The 16,061-nt window shown below is 50.3% G+C and overlaps 1 protein-coding gene across 5 annotated transcripts in view; it reads left to right on the forward strand.

Annotated features, from left to right (window-relative positions):
• The window catches only part of ADAM17 (ADAM metallopeptidase domain 17), a 53,151-nt gene extending 37,174 nt beyond the window's left edge, over positions 1–15,977 (forward strand). For 3 of the 5 annotated variants that reach the window (XM_019452425.2, XM_053891169.1, XM_053891170.1), the window contains 8 exons: positions 2,199–2,398; positions 3,496–3,599; positions 8,642–8,776; positions 10,333–10,463; positions 10,782–10,860; positions 12,027–12,115; positions 13,769–13,819; positions 14,239–15,977. In XM_019452425.2, the coding sequence (XP_019307970.2) occupies positions 2,199–2,398; positions 3,496–3,599; positions 8,642–8,776; positions 10,333–10,463; positions 10,782–10,860; positions 12,027–12,115; positions 13,769–13,819; positions 14,239–14,592 (1,143 nt within the window). In that variant the 3' untranslated portion in view covers positions 14,593–15,977. Of the gene's footprint in view, positions 1–2,198; positions 2,399–3,495; positions 3,600–8,641; positions 8,777–10,332; positions 10,464–10,781; positions 10,861–11,579; positions 12,116–13,558; positions 13,678–13,768; positions 13,820–14,238 lie in introns of those variants that run through there. The other 2 variants (XR_002080805.2, XM_019452449.2) reach the window with 2 other exon arrangements.
• Positions 15,978–16,061: the final 84 nt, after the last annotated feature.

Genomic DNA, 16,061 nt, shown 5'->3' on the forward strand with positions numbered 1-16,061 from the left:
ACAAAGGGGAGACCAGAGCAACGGCCACATTCCCCTTGAGCCCTGCCGAGGGGCCCTGCTGCTCAGGTGTGGCTCTGATAAGTTAGTGAGGAGTTCTTCTTATGGCTTCGGTGTCCATTCGAATTACTTATGATCTCATCTCCCATAAGTGAACTTCTAAAGTTGAGTTCATGGATCTGCAGTGCTCGTGAATAAACCCAGCAAATTCTAACCGCCTGAGGCTAGACAGCAATAATACCCCTTAAATATCTTTATTTAAAACAAATACTTTTACTATAAAATAAAAATCTTTACCATAAAAAAAAAAATCCTTTAATTTTTTTTTTTTTTTTATGTTTTTATTTTTGAGACAGAGAGCATGAGCAGGGGAGGAGCAGAGAGAGAGGGAGACACAGAATCTGAAGCAGTCTCCAGGCTCTGAGCTGTCAGCACAGAGCCCGACGCGGGGCTCGAACCCACGGACCGTGAGATCATGACCTGAGCCGAAGTCGGACGCCCAACTGACTGAGCCACCCAGGCGCCCCCAAAAATCCTTTAAAAAAAAAAGCCCGGGGCGCCTGGGTGGCTCTGTCGGGTTAAGCCTCCGACTTCGGCTCAGGTCATGATCTCACGGTCCGTGGGTTCGAGCCCCGCGTCGGGCTCTGTGCTGACAGCTCAGAGCCTGGAGCCTTGGATTCGGTGTCTCCCTCTCTCTCTGTCAAAACTAAATAAACATTAAAAAAAATTAAAAAAAAAAAAAGCCCAGTTAGGATTTCTGTTCAAGGGATAAGGTCTTGAATATCTTCTAAAAGTAATCTTTCAGGGCTCAGTGGTGGCTCAGTTGGTCGCGTCCAACTCTTGATTTCAGCTCAGGTCATGATCTCATGGTTCGTGAGTTCAAACTCCGCATCAGGTTTTGCACTGACAGTACGGAACCTGCTTGGGATTCTCTGTCTCTCCCTCTCTCTTTGCCCTTCTCCTGCTCGTACTTTCTTTCAAAAATAAATAAACATTTATAAGTTAAATAAATAGATAAAGAGATAAATAAAAGTAATCCTTTTGTCATCTGATTTCGGTGGTCACAATTACCTTTGGAGGGTCCTGTGTTCTCTGCTCCTCAAGGGAATGGTCTTCTCTAGGGAGAAAGTGAAGCCATTTTAGCAAAAGTGCAGCAACTGTGGAGACCTTCCCTCAAGAAACTGCACTAAATTTTCCTCAGGTCTCTTGCTCCTTTTCTTGCTAATTTCAGATGGTTTGCAAAATGGACTCCATTTTAGAGCTCCTGGTAAAAAAAATCCCCAAATTTATAAGAAGGCCATTTCCATGGTTCTGTACCGAAAATGGTGGGGGAACTAGGGTAGAGGCTTCCTTTGAGATACTGGTCAACTGTAGAAATCACAAAGAAATTGTTAAAATCACGGGGATCCATGTGAATGTTTAGGTTACAATTTGGGATTTAATCTTTTAGTAGACCATATGTAAGGTAATCTCATGCCTCTGACTATGCTCAGCTATTTAAAAGCTTTGTTGTTTTTTTTTTTTTTTTTTTAATTTATGTTTGAGAGAGAGTCTGCAAACGGGAGGGGCAGAGAGAGAGGGAACCCAAGAATCTGAAGCAGGCTCTGTGCTGACAGCAGAGAGCCCCACACGGGGCTCGAACTCACGAACCCAGAGATCATGACCTGAGCCTAAGTCGGTCACTTATCCGACTGAGTCACGCAGGCGCCCCTAAAAACTTTAAACATGGGTCATTCATACCCATAGGCAGGGAAAGAGAAGGAGGTGAATCAGAAATTCGCGGCATCCCCGAATCGTTATGTCCTGGAAGATGATGGTGTGTTCCTAATCCTCACTGGCACTGTGGCGGTGTCAGGTGCCATGCCTGGGGACAGGACAGCGTAGAGTCTGGTGGAGCCAGACTGTTGGTCCTCTCGAGGGACAGGCTGGGATGCACGGTCTCACTGTACAGCCTGCCTGTGAAGAATTTTTAGGCTCTTACCCAAATCCACACCAGCTTTTAGCCCCCTACTCAGGGAGGTAACTTGATTCCATATAACTGGCATTTTGAGGAGACAGTGATGGAACTTGACATGCCTTCAAGGTGGCTCTGACTGTGGCTTTTACATTGAGAGTTTGTCTCTAGGGAAGAAACACGAACACTACGTGGGAATGCATTTTTATTGTTACTTTGGGTCCTTTGTGGCCTTCTTTCTTTCAAGATGTTTTCAAACTGCAGTAAGCAGTCCATCTATAAGACCATTGAAAGTAAGGCCCAGGAGTGTTTCCAAGAACGAAGCAACAAAGTGTGTGGGAACTCCAGGGTGGACGAAGGAGAGGAGTGTGATCCTGGCATCATGTACCTGAACAACGACACCTGCTGCAGCAGCGAATGCATGCTCAAGGAGGGTGTGCAGTGCAGGTGAGCGCACGTGGCTGTGGGGGAAGAGCAGTTGGAAAACGCAGGGGCTTTGGAATCGTGAAAGGGTGCGCGCGCGCGCTTGCACGTGTGTTTGTCCTTTTTGTCCTTGTTACAGCAAGAAAAATGCTTTCTGGAAAGCAGTTTGACTTTATGTTACAAAATCTGTAACCTCGTGTACTCTTTGATTCCGCATCTCATAGCTCAGAGAGTCTTTTCTAAGGAAACAGATGTACGAGAGAGGTGATTTCATGGCTACATTCTTTCATAGTGATAAAATATTAGACACAGAATGACAGTCCTCCTGAGATCGAAATTAATTCTTGTGTTTCTCTCCAATAAAATAATGTTAGAGATTACTGTTTAATGGCCTAAGCTAAATACGGAGGAGGCAGGTTACAAATTAGAAGGTACCTGTGTTTCCATTTTTATGACCAGTGCCTGGCTTGGCAGTACAAGGGGAAAACTTGGTGAATAGCGGATTTGACTATGAACATATTGATGTTGTAAAATCTTTTTTTTTTTTTTAAAGATTTTTAAAAAGTGTTTATTTTTGAGACAGAATGAGCATGTGTGGTGGAGGGGCAGAGAGAGAGGGGACAGAGGATTCAGAGGGGGCTCTGTGATGAGAGCAGTGAGCCCGATGTGGGGCTTAAACTCACGAACTGGGAGGTCATGACCAGAGCCAAAGGCGGATGCTTAACCAGATGAGCCATGCAGGTGCCCTTGATGTAAATTTTGATGGGAACTAGGACTCTGGTTGCCTGGCTTCCTTACCACGGTTGCCTTGCAGACCCATGTCTTCCTTTTTTAAGAAATTATGACACTAAGTTAATGAAAACCAAGGACACCAAGGTGTTTTAAGGATGAGTCACCTTGGGCCTGTCTGTACTTACTGTCTGCACTGCTTCCTGACACCATAGTAGGAAGGGCCGTCAGTACATGCAGGTGGACCAGCACCTGGGGGGGCGCAGCACGCAGGCCTGGGTGACCCAGCCACAGGCCTTCCCTGCGATCTTCAGGACCTTGTGACATGACGGTAGTGTGTGCCGCGGGGCTGATGTTTGACTTGGACTGTCCCGTCTGCTCTCCCTCTGCAGTGATAGGAACAGTCCTTGCTGTAAAAACTGTCAGTTCGAGACTGCCCAGAAGAAGTGCCAGGAGGCTATTAATGCTACTTGCAAAGGCGTGTCTTACTGCACAGGTATGTCCCCCCGGGGCTCCTCGGGATACTGTGCTCAAGTGAGCATGTGCGTGTGTTTGAAACCGCATTGTATTTCATTGAGATGAAAACAACCCTTCATAAACCTCATGTGCAGGCTTGTTTTAATCATACTCCTTAGTTTGAGATACACTTGTCACTGGTCTTTGCCAGCCCCATTCTGTTTTTTTTTTTTTTCGTTACTTCCCTGTCATTCACCTCGTCCCCATCGTCCCCTTCCTCTCCCGGGCAGTGTCCTAATGTGTTTCGTATTTGCCTGGCCGTGTGTATTTCCTTGAAAGTTCGTGTAGTGTTATTCTGTGTATATGGGTGTTTTTAACATGCCAGAATGATATTCTACTTTAGATCTTTTTTGAAACTCAGTGCCATGTTTTTAATCATCTGTGTAATGCTGTACGTCTTTGTCTACATGTCTGTATCCGTGTTTATACATAGTTCATCGTTGTGGCACCTGCTGAGTTGACGTGTATGATTTAACGTATTTAGCGTACTCAGCTGTTCACTAAGTGATGGCTTGGATTGCTTTCATCTCTGGATCCTGCAGATAGGACTACAGCAGACGTCGTCACACATGTCTTCCAGGTGTTGTAAGAGTTTCCTGGGTACATGGGCAGCAGTGGAATTGCTTGGCTACAGAAAGCGGCAGAACATTGATGTCTAGAACGGCGGTCCTGGTGTGTCAGTGCCGCCAGGAGTGCGTGCGGAGTCCTGCATCCCAGTGTCCTTGCCAACCCTCAGTATTGTCCAGGTGTCTTATGTTTTGCCAATCTGATGAGTGTAACGTGATCTCTCATCCCTGTTTGCATGTTTCTTGAACATTTTCTTAGATCTGTTAGCCATTCAGAATTTTCCTTTTGTGAATAGCCAGTTCATATACTTGGTCCAAATTTTTTTCTTTTTTAATGCAGGCTTCGGGGCTTGAACTCACGATCCTGAGATCAAGAGTCCCATGCTTTACTGACTAAGCCAGCCAGGCACCCCTGTTTAGTCCATTTTTAAAAGTTGGGTTTTATGTCTTTTTGCTATTGTTGATTGAAGGAATTCTTGCATAACTCAAGCGGTTTAAACATTGCATATGCCTTCCTCCTATCTGTTGTCCTTCTTGGAACACTTTTTATGTGTTTTTTTGAGCGAGCATGCGCGTGGAGGAGGGGCAGAGAGAGAGAGAAGGGAACAGAGGATCTGAAGCAGGCTCCACACTGACAGCGGAGAGCCTGATGTGGGGGCTCGAACTCTTGAACCATGAGACCATGACCCCAGCTGAAGTTTGGATGCTCAGCGGACTGAGCCACCCAGGTGCCCCTCTTGGAACACAACTTTGATTTTAATAATTAGATCTTGCCGTTGTGACGGGGTGTGTATTTTATTGAACTGTGGACAGTTACAAAGATATTTTCCACGGTGTTTCATTAGGTTCATTATTTTACCGTTTACCTTTAGACTTTAATCCACCTGGAGCTAATCTGTAAGCTATCTATATGAACTATGCATATTTTCTCAGTTCCGTCAGTTCCTTAAAAATTTTCAAAACTATGTTATTAGGTACGTAACTGGACATACTGTCTACATTTTCATGATCTGCTCTTCCTTTACCCAGTATATAATGTTTCTTTTTGACCCTTGTGACTTTTTTGACCTTAATGTTTTATTTGATACTCAGTTACCCCAGATTTTTTTGTTCCTATTTGTCTGGTGTATCTATCCCATTCTTTTATTTTTTTAACTTTCTGTGTTTTTTGGTTGGTTGGTTTGGTTCTCATAACAGCTTTATTGAGATACAGTGAGGGGTGCCTGGGTGGCTCAGTCGATTAAGCGTCCAACTTCGGCTCAGGTCATGATCTCACAGTTCGTGAGTTCGAGCCCCGTGTCGGGCTCTGTGCTGACAGCTCAGAGCCTGGAGCCTGCTTCGGATTCTGTGTCTCCCTCTGTCTCTGCCCCATCCCCACTCACACTCTGTCTCTCTCTGTCTTAAAAATAAACAAAACATGAAAAAAAATAAAAAAAAAAACCAATTGCATTAAAAGAATATATATATAATGAACATACCATACTGTTCACGCATTTAAAGTGTACAGTTCGGTGTTTTTTAACGTATTCGCATCTGTGCAGTCACCACCACGCTCCGTGTTAGGACATTTTCATCGCCTCGAAAGGAAACCTGTCTCCTCTAGCCGTCACCGAACCTCCTCATCCCTCCCAAGCCCCGGACAACCAGTAATCTACTTTTGGTCTCTGTGTATTCGCCTGTTCTGGATGTTTCGTGTAAGTGGGGTCCTACAGTGTGTGGCCTCTTGCATCTTTCATTCAGAATCACGTTTTCGAGATCCGCCCATGAGGTAGCCCGTGTCAGTACTTCGTGTATTCCCAGCTCTGCATCCCGTCCCGGTGTCCTAGGATGGGCCGCCATCACCTGACGGACTTTTGGATTCTTTCCGCCCTCCGGCTCTCGTGAATACTGCCGTGAACACCTGTGTGCACGTGTTGTGTGGACATATGTTTTCCTTTCCCTTGTGTGTGCCCAGGAGCGGAACCGAGTCCCGTGGTCACTGTTGAATCGTTTGAGGAGCTGCCGGGTTGATTTCCACGGCGGCTGTACCATTTTATGCTCCCCCCCGCCCCCGGCGGCACCTGAGGGTTTCTGTCCGTCCACACCTTCACCAACACGGGTTGTCTTTCTGATTATAACCATTCTAGTGCAGTTTTGTCTCATTTCCGTTTTTCTTTGAACTCCTAAATGTGCATTTTATCGGACGGCACTCGCGATTCTTGCATTCTGAGATCTGTCAGCGTGCCGGCCATCTGCCACGTCAGGAGCCAGAATGTCTCAGTCAAGTTTACATCAGCGTTTTCTAGCTGTGCTCAGTGTTTCTGTCTTTATTATAATAATAAAGCAGATTCAGAAAAGTGTTTTCAATAAGCATAAGCAAAGCAGTTTGAAAAACTCGGTTCATTCTCGTCAAGTAGCCTTTTGTCTCCTTGGTATTTTCTATGGAGCAGCACTCGCGGAGCGTGAGCGCGTTACAAGGTCACCATCCCCGACCAGCAGCGTCGCATCACCTGCCATCTCGTTAGGCGGGAAGTTCTCGGCCCCCTCCCCGGGCCCCTCCCTGCCGCACTGCCCTACCTGCTAGCTCTGACGCACCCTGAACGGGACAGCCCAGTGAGACAGGTGACACTGTGCCTTTACGGATCTTCCTCTGTGTCGCTACTCTGATACCAGTCTCTTGAGAACAGGCGTTTGACAGATAGTCGCGAAGCATTTTTTACGTATCTGCTCAGGGCAGCGTCGTAGACCGAAAACACAGTGACAGTGCAGAGTGTCCCCCTTCACCGCTTGCTGTGCTTTCCTCGCAGCCTGCGCTCCGCAGCGGCAGGCCTGTCACGTGCCTGCCCCGTGGACGCCGAATGCCCGGCGCCCACGAAGGGTTCCGTGAGACCAGAGGCAGGTGTGGCGCACCTGAGTTAGGCTGGGGTGTATCCCGGGCACTTAACGAAACGGGGCAGGTTCCTTTGCGTTTGGTGTCACTGCCGCACTGACTTGGTGGGTCGGTTCCATCCCCCCGTGGGAAGGCCAGGCCTCCAGCTCTGGTCCCCGCCCATTGTTTTCCTGCAGCAGTTTCTCTCGTGTCGTGCTCGTGCTGTTCACTTTCCAGAATGAGTCACTCATTCCATCCTCTCACTGGAGTTTAACCTCCTTCGGTGGCTTTTATTTGTCCTTAAGAATCATTGATTCATTTAAGAGATATTTGTGATGTCCTTATGGTGTGATAGGGATTGGATATAAATGGATTCATTAAGAGGTTTGATCTTCGCTCTCGTGGAGCTTCCCATTCTGTGAGGGGAACAGAAAGCACATCATCAAGTAGATGTGAATTGCACCATGTGTGCTTGAAGGACAGAAGTCGCTGTAGCTGTAGCAACGGAGCACAGTGGGGGTGAAAGCGAGGGTCCCCGGGAGGGGAGGTCCGAGGGCGGTCTGTGAGCCAGATTTAAAGGGGGAGTAAGAACCAGCCCTTTCCCTTAGAGATGGAAATGAGGGCATTCGGGGCATTCCAAGTGGACGGGACAGCCTTCGTTAAGGTTCTGTGGTGAGAGACCTTGGAGCAGTGAAGAAATGGAAGGCGGCTGAGCGTGAGGGCTCGGGAGTTGTCGCTGGTGAGGTTGGAGGGGCCTGGCCGGCCGCTTCTGTGAGCCTTCCCCAAGCTTGCTTTTCAGTCCAAGTAAACGGCTCTAATGTTTGTTCAGTAGCGTGTAGATGTTATTGTGTATGTATATATATAATTTATCTATTTTGAGAGAGACTGAGAGCGTGAGCAGGGGAGGTCAGAGAGAGAGAATCCCACGCAGGCTCCGCTGACAGCACGGAACCCGACGCGGGGCTCGATCGCACACACTGCGGGATCGTGACCTGAGCTGAAACCAAGAGTTGGCCGCTTCACCGACTGAGCCACCCGGGCGCCCCTGTGTATATTCTTTTATACGTAGTTGTGTTTCACGACATAAAGGTAAAAGCAGGGCTGCCTGGGTGGCTCAGTCAGTGAAGTGCCCAGCCGGCTCAGGTCACGGTCGCCTGGTTTGTGGGTTCGAGCCTCAAACTGGGCTCTGTGCTGACGGTGTGGAACTTGCTTCGGATCCTCTGTTTTCTTCTTTCTCTGCCCCTCTCCCGTGCACAAGTGCACACGCATGCTGTTGCTCACTCGCTCTCTCAAAAAGAAACAAACACGGAAAAAGAAAAAGTAAAAGCAAAATGTGAAATAGTGGCTGAGGGGAGGCCGGGGAGACTGAGTGCGCACGTTTGGGAGCACGGAGACTTCGCACCGCGGGGTGCTCGGTACCCAGCGAGGCACTCGGTGTTTATCGGCCGGTTGGATACAGGCTGCCGGCGTCCCGCCCCGTGGGTCGCTTTTTCCTCTTGGTGAGGTGAGGCGCGGTGCGGCGCTGACCTGCGAGAATCCCGGGCCTGCCCCGTAGGACCGGTGGTCGCGTGGCTCCCCGTGACCTGTGTGCTCGTCGTGTGCTTCCAGGTAACAGCAGCGAGTGCCCCCCTCCCGGAAACGCCGCGGATGACACGGTGTGCTTGGATCTTGGCAAGTGTAAAGACGGGAAGTGCGTTCCCTTCTGTGAGAGGGAGCAGCGGCTGGAGTCCTGTGCGTGTAACGGTGAGCGCATCTCCATGCTGCGTCCTCGCCGCCGGAGGGAAGATGGCCTGTGTCCGCCGGGCCCTGTCCCTCCCTTCGGGGGCCCAGCAGGATTAGCCGCTCGCCCCGGCCAGGGCGGCGGTGAGAACCCAGCCAGAGTCGGGGAAAACTCAAGGGCGGTCTGGGAGACGGAGCTCTCTGGATTCAGGTCCTCGCCCCTCTACCTGGTCTATGAAAACCGTGCTGTCGGTCGGCCTTCCTTCTCGCGATGTTTTCAGACCACGTGGTGGTGCAGGCTGAGGGGTGGGATAGGAGGGAGTTTTGCTGCGGTTGAGTGGGTGGGTGGAGGTCTGTCCTCGCCGCACACACGCACGCACCATGTTAGACGCCCCACGAGCGCAGCTGGCGCCGTCTGCATCTTACGGGCAGTGAAGTGCGATACCTTCAAGGCTTCAACCGGGGAGAGCCGATCCCAGGACCTGACCCTGGCAGGGTATTCGTTGTTGTCAACAGGCTGGGCCCGCTGCCGGGTGTCTGGGACAAGGGCCCCGCTTAGCGATGCCTGGTGACATCATGCTGGCCTCTCAAGACACTCGTCCTCAGGTTTCCACCTTCTATTTTGGAACTCCTGGGTCTGAGAAGGGGCCTCGGGGACTGACTGGGCTCCAGCCTTCCCGCCCTGCCTCACCTGAGAGAGTTCTATTGCTTTCCGAACCCCCCAGAAGTCAAAACCGCCAGGTTGGGAACTCACCATCCGTACAGTGGAGTAAGGGCCTCCTCCAGGTGGAATAAGAAATGAATAAGGAAGGTATTTGACACAGTAGATGTCAAACAAATCATTTATCGAGTGTGTGGCAAAGGCTTGGGATGCCCCGGAAGAACACATAGTAAATGCCCAGGAGATGCTCGATAAGTGAAGGAATGATGAAAAGGTTTTTCTTTCCCCATTGAGGCGGTTTGGCCTGTTGTGTGTTCTAGTGAATTTCTGTTTCTCCAAGTAAGGGTAAATATGGGCTGCCTCCGGGTCAAGTACCGTCCCGAGTTACACCGCCAGGTGACTTTTTGGGCATCTCCGCTGTTAGTGTCTGTGCCACGTGGCTTATGTGGTGGCGTTATTTCCATCACCCCACGAGCCGTGCTCTGGTCACACGGCGGGTGACTCACATCTGCAGTGGGCCCCTTCTGTCACAGTGTGTTGGCTTCTCACTGGAGCCTTGGCTGTGCAAGGAGTATTTCAAACTGAGAAGGGAAGGATCGAAAGCAGTGTAATAAGAACGTTGGGATAAAGGGAAACATGTAGCATCATGAAGGATCTGAAGTAGAATAAGTTGGCTTTTAATCCCTTAAAGAAAGGAAACTCTTGGGTGTGAATGAATTGTTTTTACCTTGTGGCCTGAGGACCCGGGAGCGTGAACTCAGAAGTTAACTCTTTGGGGCTGAACTAGGGATCGTTTGCTGTTGAAATGAAAAATGAGTGGAGTTGCTTCCCTTTGGGCGTGGGGGTGGGGGCGGGGAGGAGGGACGGGAGGAGCGCCCTGACCCTGACCGGACTCCCGCTGTCCCCGGTTCCGTTTCAGAGACTGACAACTCGTGCAAGGTGTGCTGCCGGGACCCTTCAGGCCGGTGCGTGCCCTATGTGGACGCCGAACAAAAGAACTTATTCTTGAGGAAAGGAAAGCCCTGTACGGTGGGATTTTGTGACATGAATGTGAGTGTTTCCTTCTGTTCAGCTTTTTCTGTAACGGTCAGGTGGGCAGTTTTTATATCGCAAAGATTTGCTTTTGCAAACGGAAGGAGTGCCTTTGGCGCCCGCTGTTCGCTCTCCCGCACGTCTGTCTGTCTGTGGAAGGAGGCAGCCGAGCCCGGGAAACCCGAGCACTTTCTCCATAGCCAGAACCCTGAGTCCAGAGACCGGGTGGGAGCTGGGGCGGCCTTTTCGGTAAAGTTGGTTGGTTTTAGGTGGTGAGCGTTAATTACTTGGTTTTTTCCTCCACTGATTGTAAAATTGACTGTTTTCCGGTCCTAGGGCAAATGTGAGAAACGAGTCCAGGACGTCATCGAGCGATTCTGGGACTTCATTGACCAGTTGAGCATCAACACTTTTGGTACGTGATTTCCCTGGGTGGTTGTTTGCGTAGAGCTGAGCTGCTTTCAGTTCTAATGATGACATTAGAAAAGTGTGGTTTCAGATTCATATGCTCTCGTCTGGCAACAGAAGATGGAAATATTCGTAGCTTTTGTCTTATTATTACTACTATTATTATTTTATTTTTTATTTATTTTTTTAACATTTTTATTTATTTTTGAGACAGAGAGAGACAGAGCATGAATGGGGGAGGGGCAGAGAGAGAGGGAGACACAGAATCGGAAGCAGGCTCCAGGCTCTGAGCCGTCAGCCCAGAGCCCGACGCGGGGCTCGAACTCACAGACCGTGAGATCGTGACCTGAGCCGAAGTCGGCCGCTTAACCGACTGAGCCACCCAGGCGCCCCTACTATTATTATTTTAAATGTTTATTTTGAGAGAGTGTGTGCAAGTGGGGGAGGGACAGAGAGAGAAAGGGAGAGAAAGGATCCCAAGCAGACTCCTTGCTGTCAGCGCAGAGCCTCATGTGGGGGGGGGGGCTCCATCTCACGAACCATGAGATCGCGGCCTGAGCCGACATCAGTTTAACCAACTGAACCACCCAGGTGCCCCTCACAGCTTTTGTCTTGAAACATGTTTGTCAGCTAAGATAAAATGGACTCACGGGTCTCCCCCTGTGTAGTGTGGATACGTAGATTTTCAGACCAGGAAAGTCAAATATTGGTTTCCTTCTTTCCTAGAAAATGAACACGTGACCGCATAAGCACGGTTCAGTGCTATGGGTTGTAAATCTGAGTCGTGTTCGATGTAAGCATCGTTTATTTTAACAGTGGGCCTCAGATGTTGCAGAAGCAGCAGTGTGTTCTGTCCCGCAGGGTTCATCATTCATCGTCACAAAAATAGAACCCAGAAAGCACCAACTTTGTCCTGTTAGGCAGCAGCACGAGTAGGAGTCTCCTATGTGATTAGTCCCTCGCCATCACTCAAGGGACTGTGTGGAGCATCGTGTGATGTAATCTGTTCTTCTCAATAAGCGTGTCGGGGCTCTGTCTGCAATGACACTTCTCAGCAGTACCGCCTGACGAACAGTCTGTGGCATTTGACACAACGCTGGTATACTAAGAGCGCAGAATTCTGAGTGTCTGAGGTACTCAATCAGGATATTCACGGTTTCGAATTGTTCACAGGGAAGTTTTTAGCGGACAACATCGTGGGTTCCGTCCTGGTTTTCTCCTTGATATTTTGGATCCCTTTCAGCATTCTTGTCCATTGTGTGGTAAGTCGCCGACTTTAGGTAATGAAGCGCTTATTACGATTTTGCACAATTCCAAACTTACAACTTTTGGAAAAGGTAAAATTGTTCTTAGCAAGATTCGACCTGATGTTTCCAATGACATTTTTTGCTGTTGTTCCTAGGAAGGTTTATTTTGTGAAAATTTTAGCTAATATGTCTTTTTTTTAAGCTAATAGTCTCTTAAAAGAATTATGCTTTTTGTGTATGGATGTTTGTTCTCACGTGTAATTTGAGGACTGTTCTACTCCTGAGCCTGGGGGGACTGTTTAACTGGATTTGTGCAGGACCTCTGACTGAAGCTTTGAAACGAGCGTTTCTGGCTTTGTTAGACCAGAGCATTCCAAAGACGGCTCCCTCTACCCTATAGATCCCTGGCCTTACATAGGGATCCTATGTAAGGATCCCTTACCCTGAATAGGGTATTCAGTCCTCCCATCTAATAAGAGGGAGCAATCCTCATTATTCTCGTTCAAAGCGAGTAACAGCTAACGAGTTGAATTGGGCTTTCTCTAATGAACCCCACGTGATTTATAAACTTGGGGGCTTTAACATTTTTTTCTTACAAATCACCCACCTTGCTTCTATGGGAAAGTGAGAATTTGTCTGCTGTAGAGATGAGAAAACCCAACCCCGGCTTCCAGACTCGTGCTCTGGAACAAGTCTTGTGCAGTGCCCCCTCCTTTGAGCACCTGGAAAATTCCGGCACAGCTACGTCTCATGAGTCTTTGCTGCCTCTGCTTCCTTACGTGTCTTGCCCGGGCTCTCACTGAGCAGCTCGTCCCCGGGGACGGTGAGCGTGATGGGTGTGGCGAGGGTCTAGGGAGCAGCTGTGCTAGAGCAAAGCTGTGGTGAAGGTGACGTGGCTGAAGCTTTGACAGGTGGCCGCGACTGCCGCTCTTAATGTTGCTTTTGCTCGCGGCCAGCCTCCTCTGTTTGCGTCGCAAGCTCCCATTGTGACAGAGGCCTGGCCCTTGGTTTTGGAGCAGAGCCGCGGACGGGAGGATGCCGGTGCCTGGTTCCTGACCACGGAACACGTGACGACAGCTGCACCGGGAGCCAGGCCTAGATTGTCGGGCTCGGCCTCCTGTCTTGCCCGTCACCGTGTTTCATGTCGGGCAGGGGCTGGGGGCAGGGACAGTACCAAGCGTTCAGCCTTCTGCAGAGAGTGTGATGTGGGGGCTCGAGGCCCAGTCCCTCCGAGCATTTGGGCCGCGGTCACCGTGGACAAGGCTGAGGAGAGTGCGCGGGCCTTGGCGGCCTGGGGCGTCTGAGCCGGCGCAGCGCCCTCTGACCCCCGCGGCTGCCCCCGCGTCCCCAGGGGTGACGTGGTTCTGACCCCTCAACACGTGGGGAATGGCTTTGGGAGACATCGCTCAGAAAGACCGTACTTAAACATTCCTGGACCGTTTGCTTCGTTAACACCAGTACACTGACTGCCTCAAGGGAAAGAAACACTTCAGGCTGGTGGCAGAACTCCTAAAGTTTATCTGAGACGTTCTTCTCCTCTGCTGGACTTGCTGCCACTTTCCACACTCACGTTCGGAGTGAGTTCTTCGCTTAGGAGGGGCCTGAAGGGAAAGAGCGTGTAACTGAATTTTCCTAAGAGTGACCTCTTCCTGCTCGTTTTCCTTCTAGGATAAGAAACTGGATAAGCAGTACGAGTCGCTGTCTCTGTTCCACCCCAGCGTAAGTACCCACGTGAAAGCAAGTCGCCTTCGGGTGCGTCCTGGGCCCCGCTGTGGCCTCCCGTCAGCCCCACGGCCGCCGCCGGGGCGGGGGCCCTGGCGGCGGGAAGGCGGGAGGCTGGGACTTGGCGTTAGTTGTGTGGATGGAGGGAAAGCCGAGGCTGCCCTGCCCCGCCCCCGGCCCGGATTTAGCGCCTCGGCAGTGACCTTCCCGTCTTGGGATCCGAGCTTGATAGGGTTATTTGTGAGTTCTCTTTTGGGTCCTCAGAGGGCAGGTTGTCAGGATTTCGGGAGGTGAGGGAGCCTCACCTCGTGCTTCCCTTAGCGGAGGGGGTCACGGTCCCCGTAGGGTACAGCCGCCCGCCGGGGGAGGTTGGAGCTCCGGGACCCGGAGCCGCCCGTGACTCCCTGTCTCTGCAGAACGTGGAAATGCTAAGCAGCATGGACTCGGCCTCGGTTCGCATCGTCAAGCCCTTCCCCGCGCCCCAGACCCCCGGCCGCCCGCAGCCCCTCCAGGCCGCCCCCGCGCCGCCGCCGCCGGTGCCTGCGGCTCCCAAGCTGGACCACCAGCGCATGGACACGATCCAGGAGGACCCCAGCACGGACTCGCACGTGGACGAGGACGGCTTTGACCAGGACCCCTTCCCCAACAGCAGCACGGCCGCCAAGTCGTTCGAGGACCTCACGGGCCGGCCCGTCACGAGGAGCGAGAAGGCCTCGTCCTTCAAGCTGCAGCGCCAGAACCGCGTGGGCAGCAAGGAGACAGAGTGCTAGGCCGGGGACCCGGGCCGGGCCTCGGGTGTGCGGGCTCGTCACACGTGGGACTTGAAGTCGCTGCATCTTTTTGTGAAGATCTGGGAGACCCGAGTGACTTCACGGCGGACGCCGGTCACGTGTTTGGGCTCCTTCACACGCAATGAACGACGCTCGTGTGCTCAGGCCCTTGTCCTTTGGAAGAGGGAAGGTGAATCTAGCTTATTTTGAGGCTCTCAGGTTTTAGTTTTTTTGGTTTTTAAAATATCCTTCAACCTGTGGTGCAAAAGCAGAAAATACAGCTGGATTAGGTTATGAATATTTACGTTTTTGTAAATTATCTTTTTTGATAACAGCACTGATTGAGGACACGCTCAGTTGCTTTTCTATACACTGTAATGATCCGCTGACTCCAGGGGGGCATTTAGCAGGCCTTAGTTCTGAGGGCAACTGGAACACAGATTTTATCTTTTGCCTTCAGGCAAAGACAAAGGAGATAAAAACGGAGGAGTTCTCCGTTGTTTCCAGGACGTGGGTTCTGTTCAGAGGCATCCGGAGCTTGTAGCAGCGGGGAGAGTCACCCCAGTTATTCCTAAACTCAGACGGGGTAATGCTTCTTCAGATTCTGAGGTTGGCACTTTCTAGAATTAAAACAGTCTAGCTTACAAATGGTAGCCCAGTTGAATTTACAGACTCCTGCCCACTGTTTAGGACCCCAATTTGCTGGGCAGTTTTTGTCGTCAAAGCAGGTCTAATACTGTTGCCACGCTGGGAAAATGCTCACCATTCTAAACTGCTTCCAAATGAGAGCACGTCGCCTCTTTGCAAATTAGTGGCCGAGGGGGCGCGTGCGCGAGTTCTCCCCAAAGAACAGGTGGTCTTGAAAGGCCAAGGTGCTGGGCAGGCGGGGGACGCTGCCCCTCCCGGGCCTGGAGCTCTCTCCCTACACAGCTGGTTCCTAAAATCCCTCTGCAGTGACCTGCGGGTGGGGCATCCGCACTGCTCCCGCTTTCGTGCTTCGGGACTGTCTGCGTTTACTTTGTGAAGGATAAACATCATCAGAGTGAATTCTGATTTCCTTAAAATTACAGCTAGGGGGGAAGAAAGCTTTGAAGTACTGAAATGTGCTCAGCAGCCAACACACTCTGACCGAGACGACTTGTAAACTGAGGGCAATTAACCAAACCTGTGACAAATCAAATCTTTTCTTCTAAGGACGTTTATTATGCAGATGCCTGTTACACTAATACTTGAACTCATACCTTGTGGTGTTTGCTGTCTTCTAACTAGTTGTGATATATTACACTTTTGGAATCTGCTAGGTGAGTGGGTGTATGTGTGAGAGTGAACAGTTCCCAGCTCCGTGTAAGAAAATCGTTTTTTATAAAATGGACTTTTTAAACAAATTTGTCTTCGCCTCGTTTCCACTTACAGAATTAATTTTGTAGCTTGTGGCGCTGATGACACCTGCATCAGATGTTACCAGAACA

Source organism: Panthera pardus, unplaced genomic scaffold (genome assembly GCF_024362965.1).
Source record: "Panthera pardus isolate Hobbes unplaced genomic scaffold, ASM2436296v1 HiC_scaffold_26, whole genome shotgun sequence".
In the NCBI taxonomy this organism is placed as follows: Eukaryota; Metazoa; Chordata; class Mammalia; order Carnivora; family Felidae; genus Panthera; species Panthera pardus.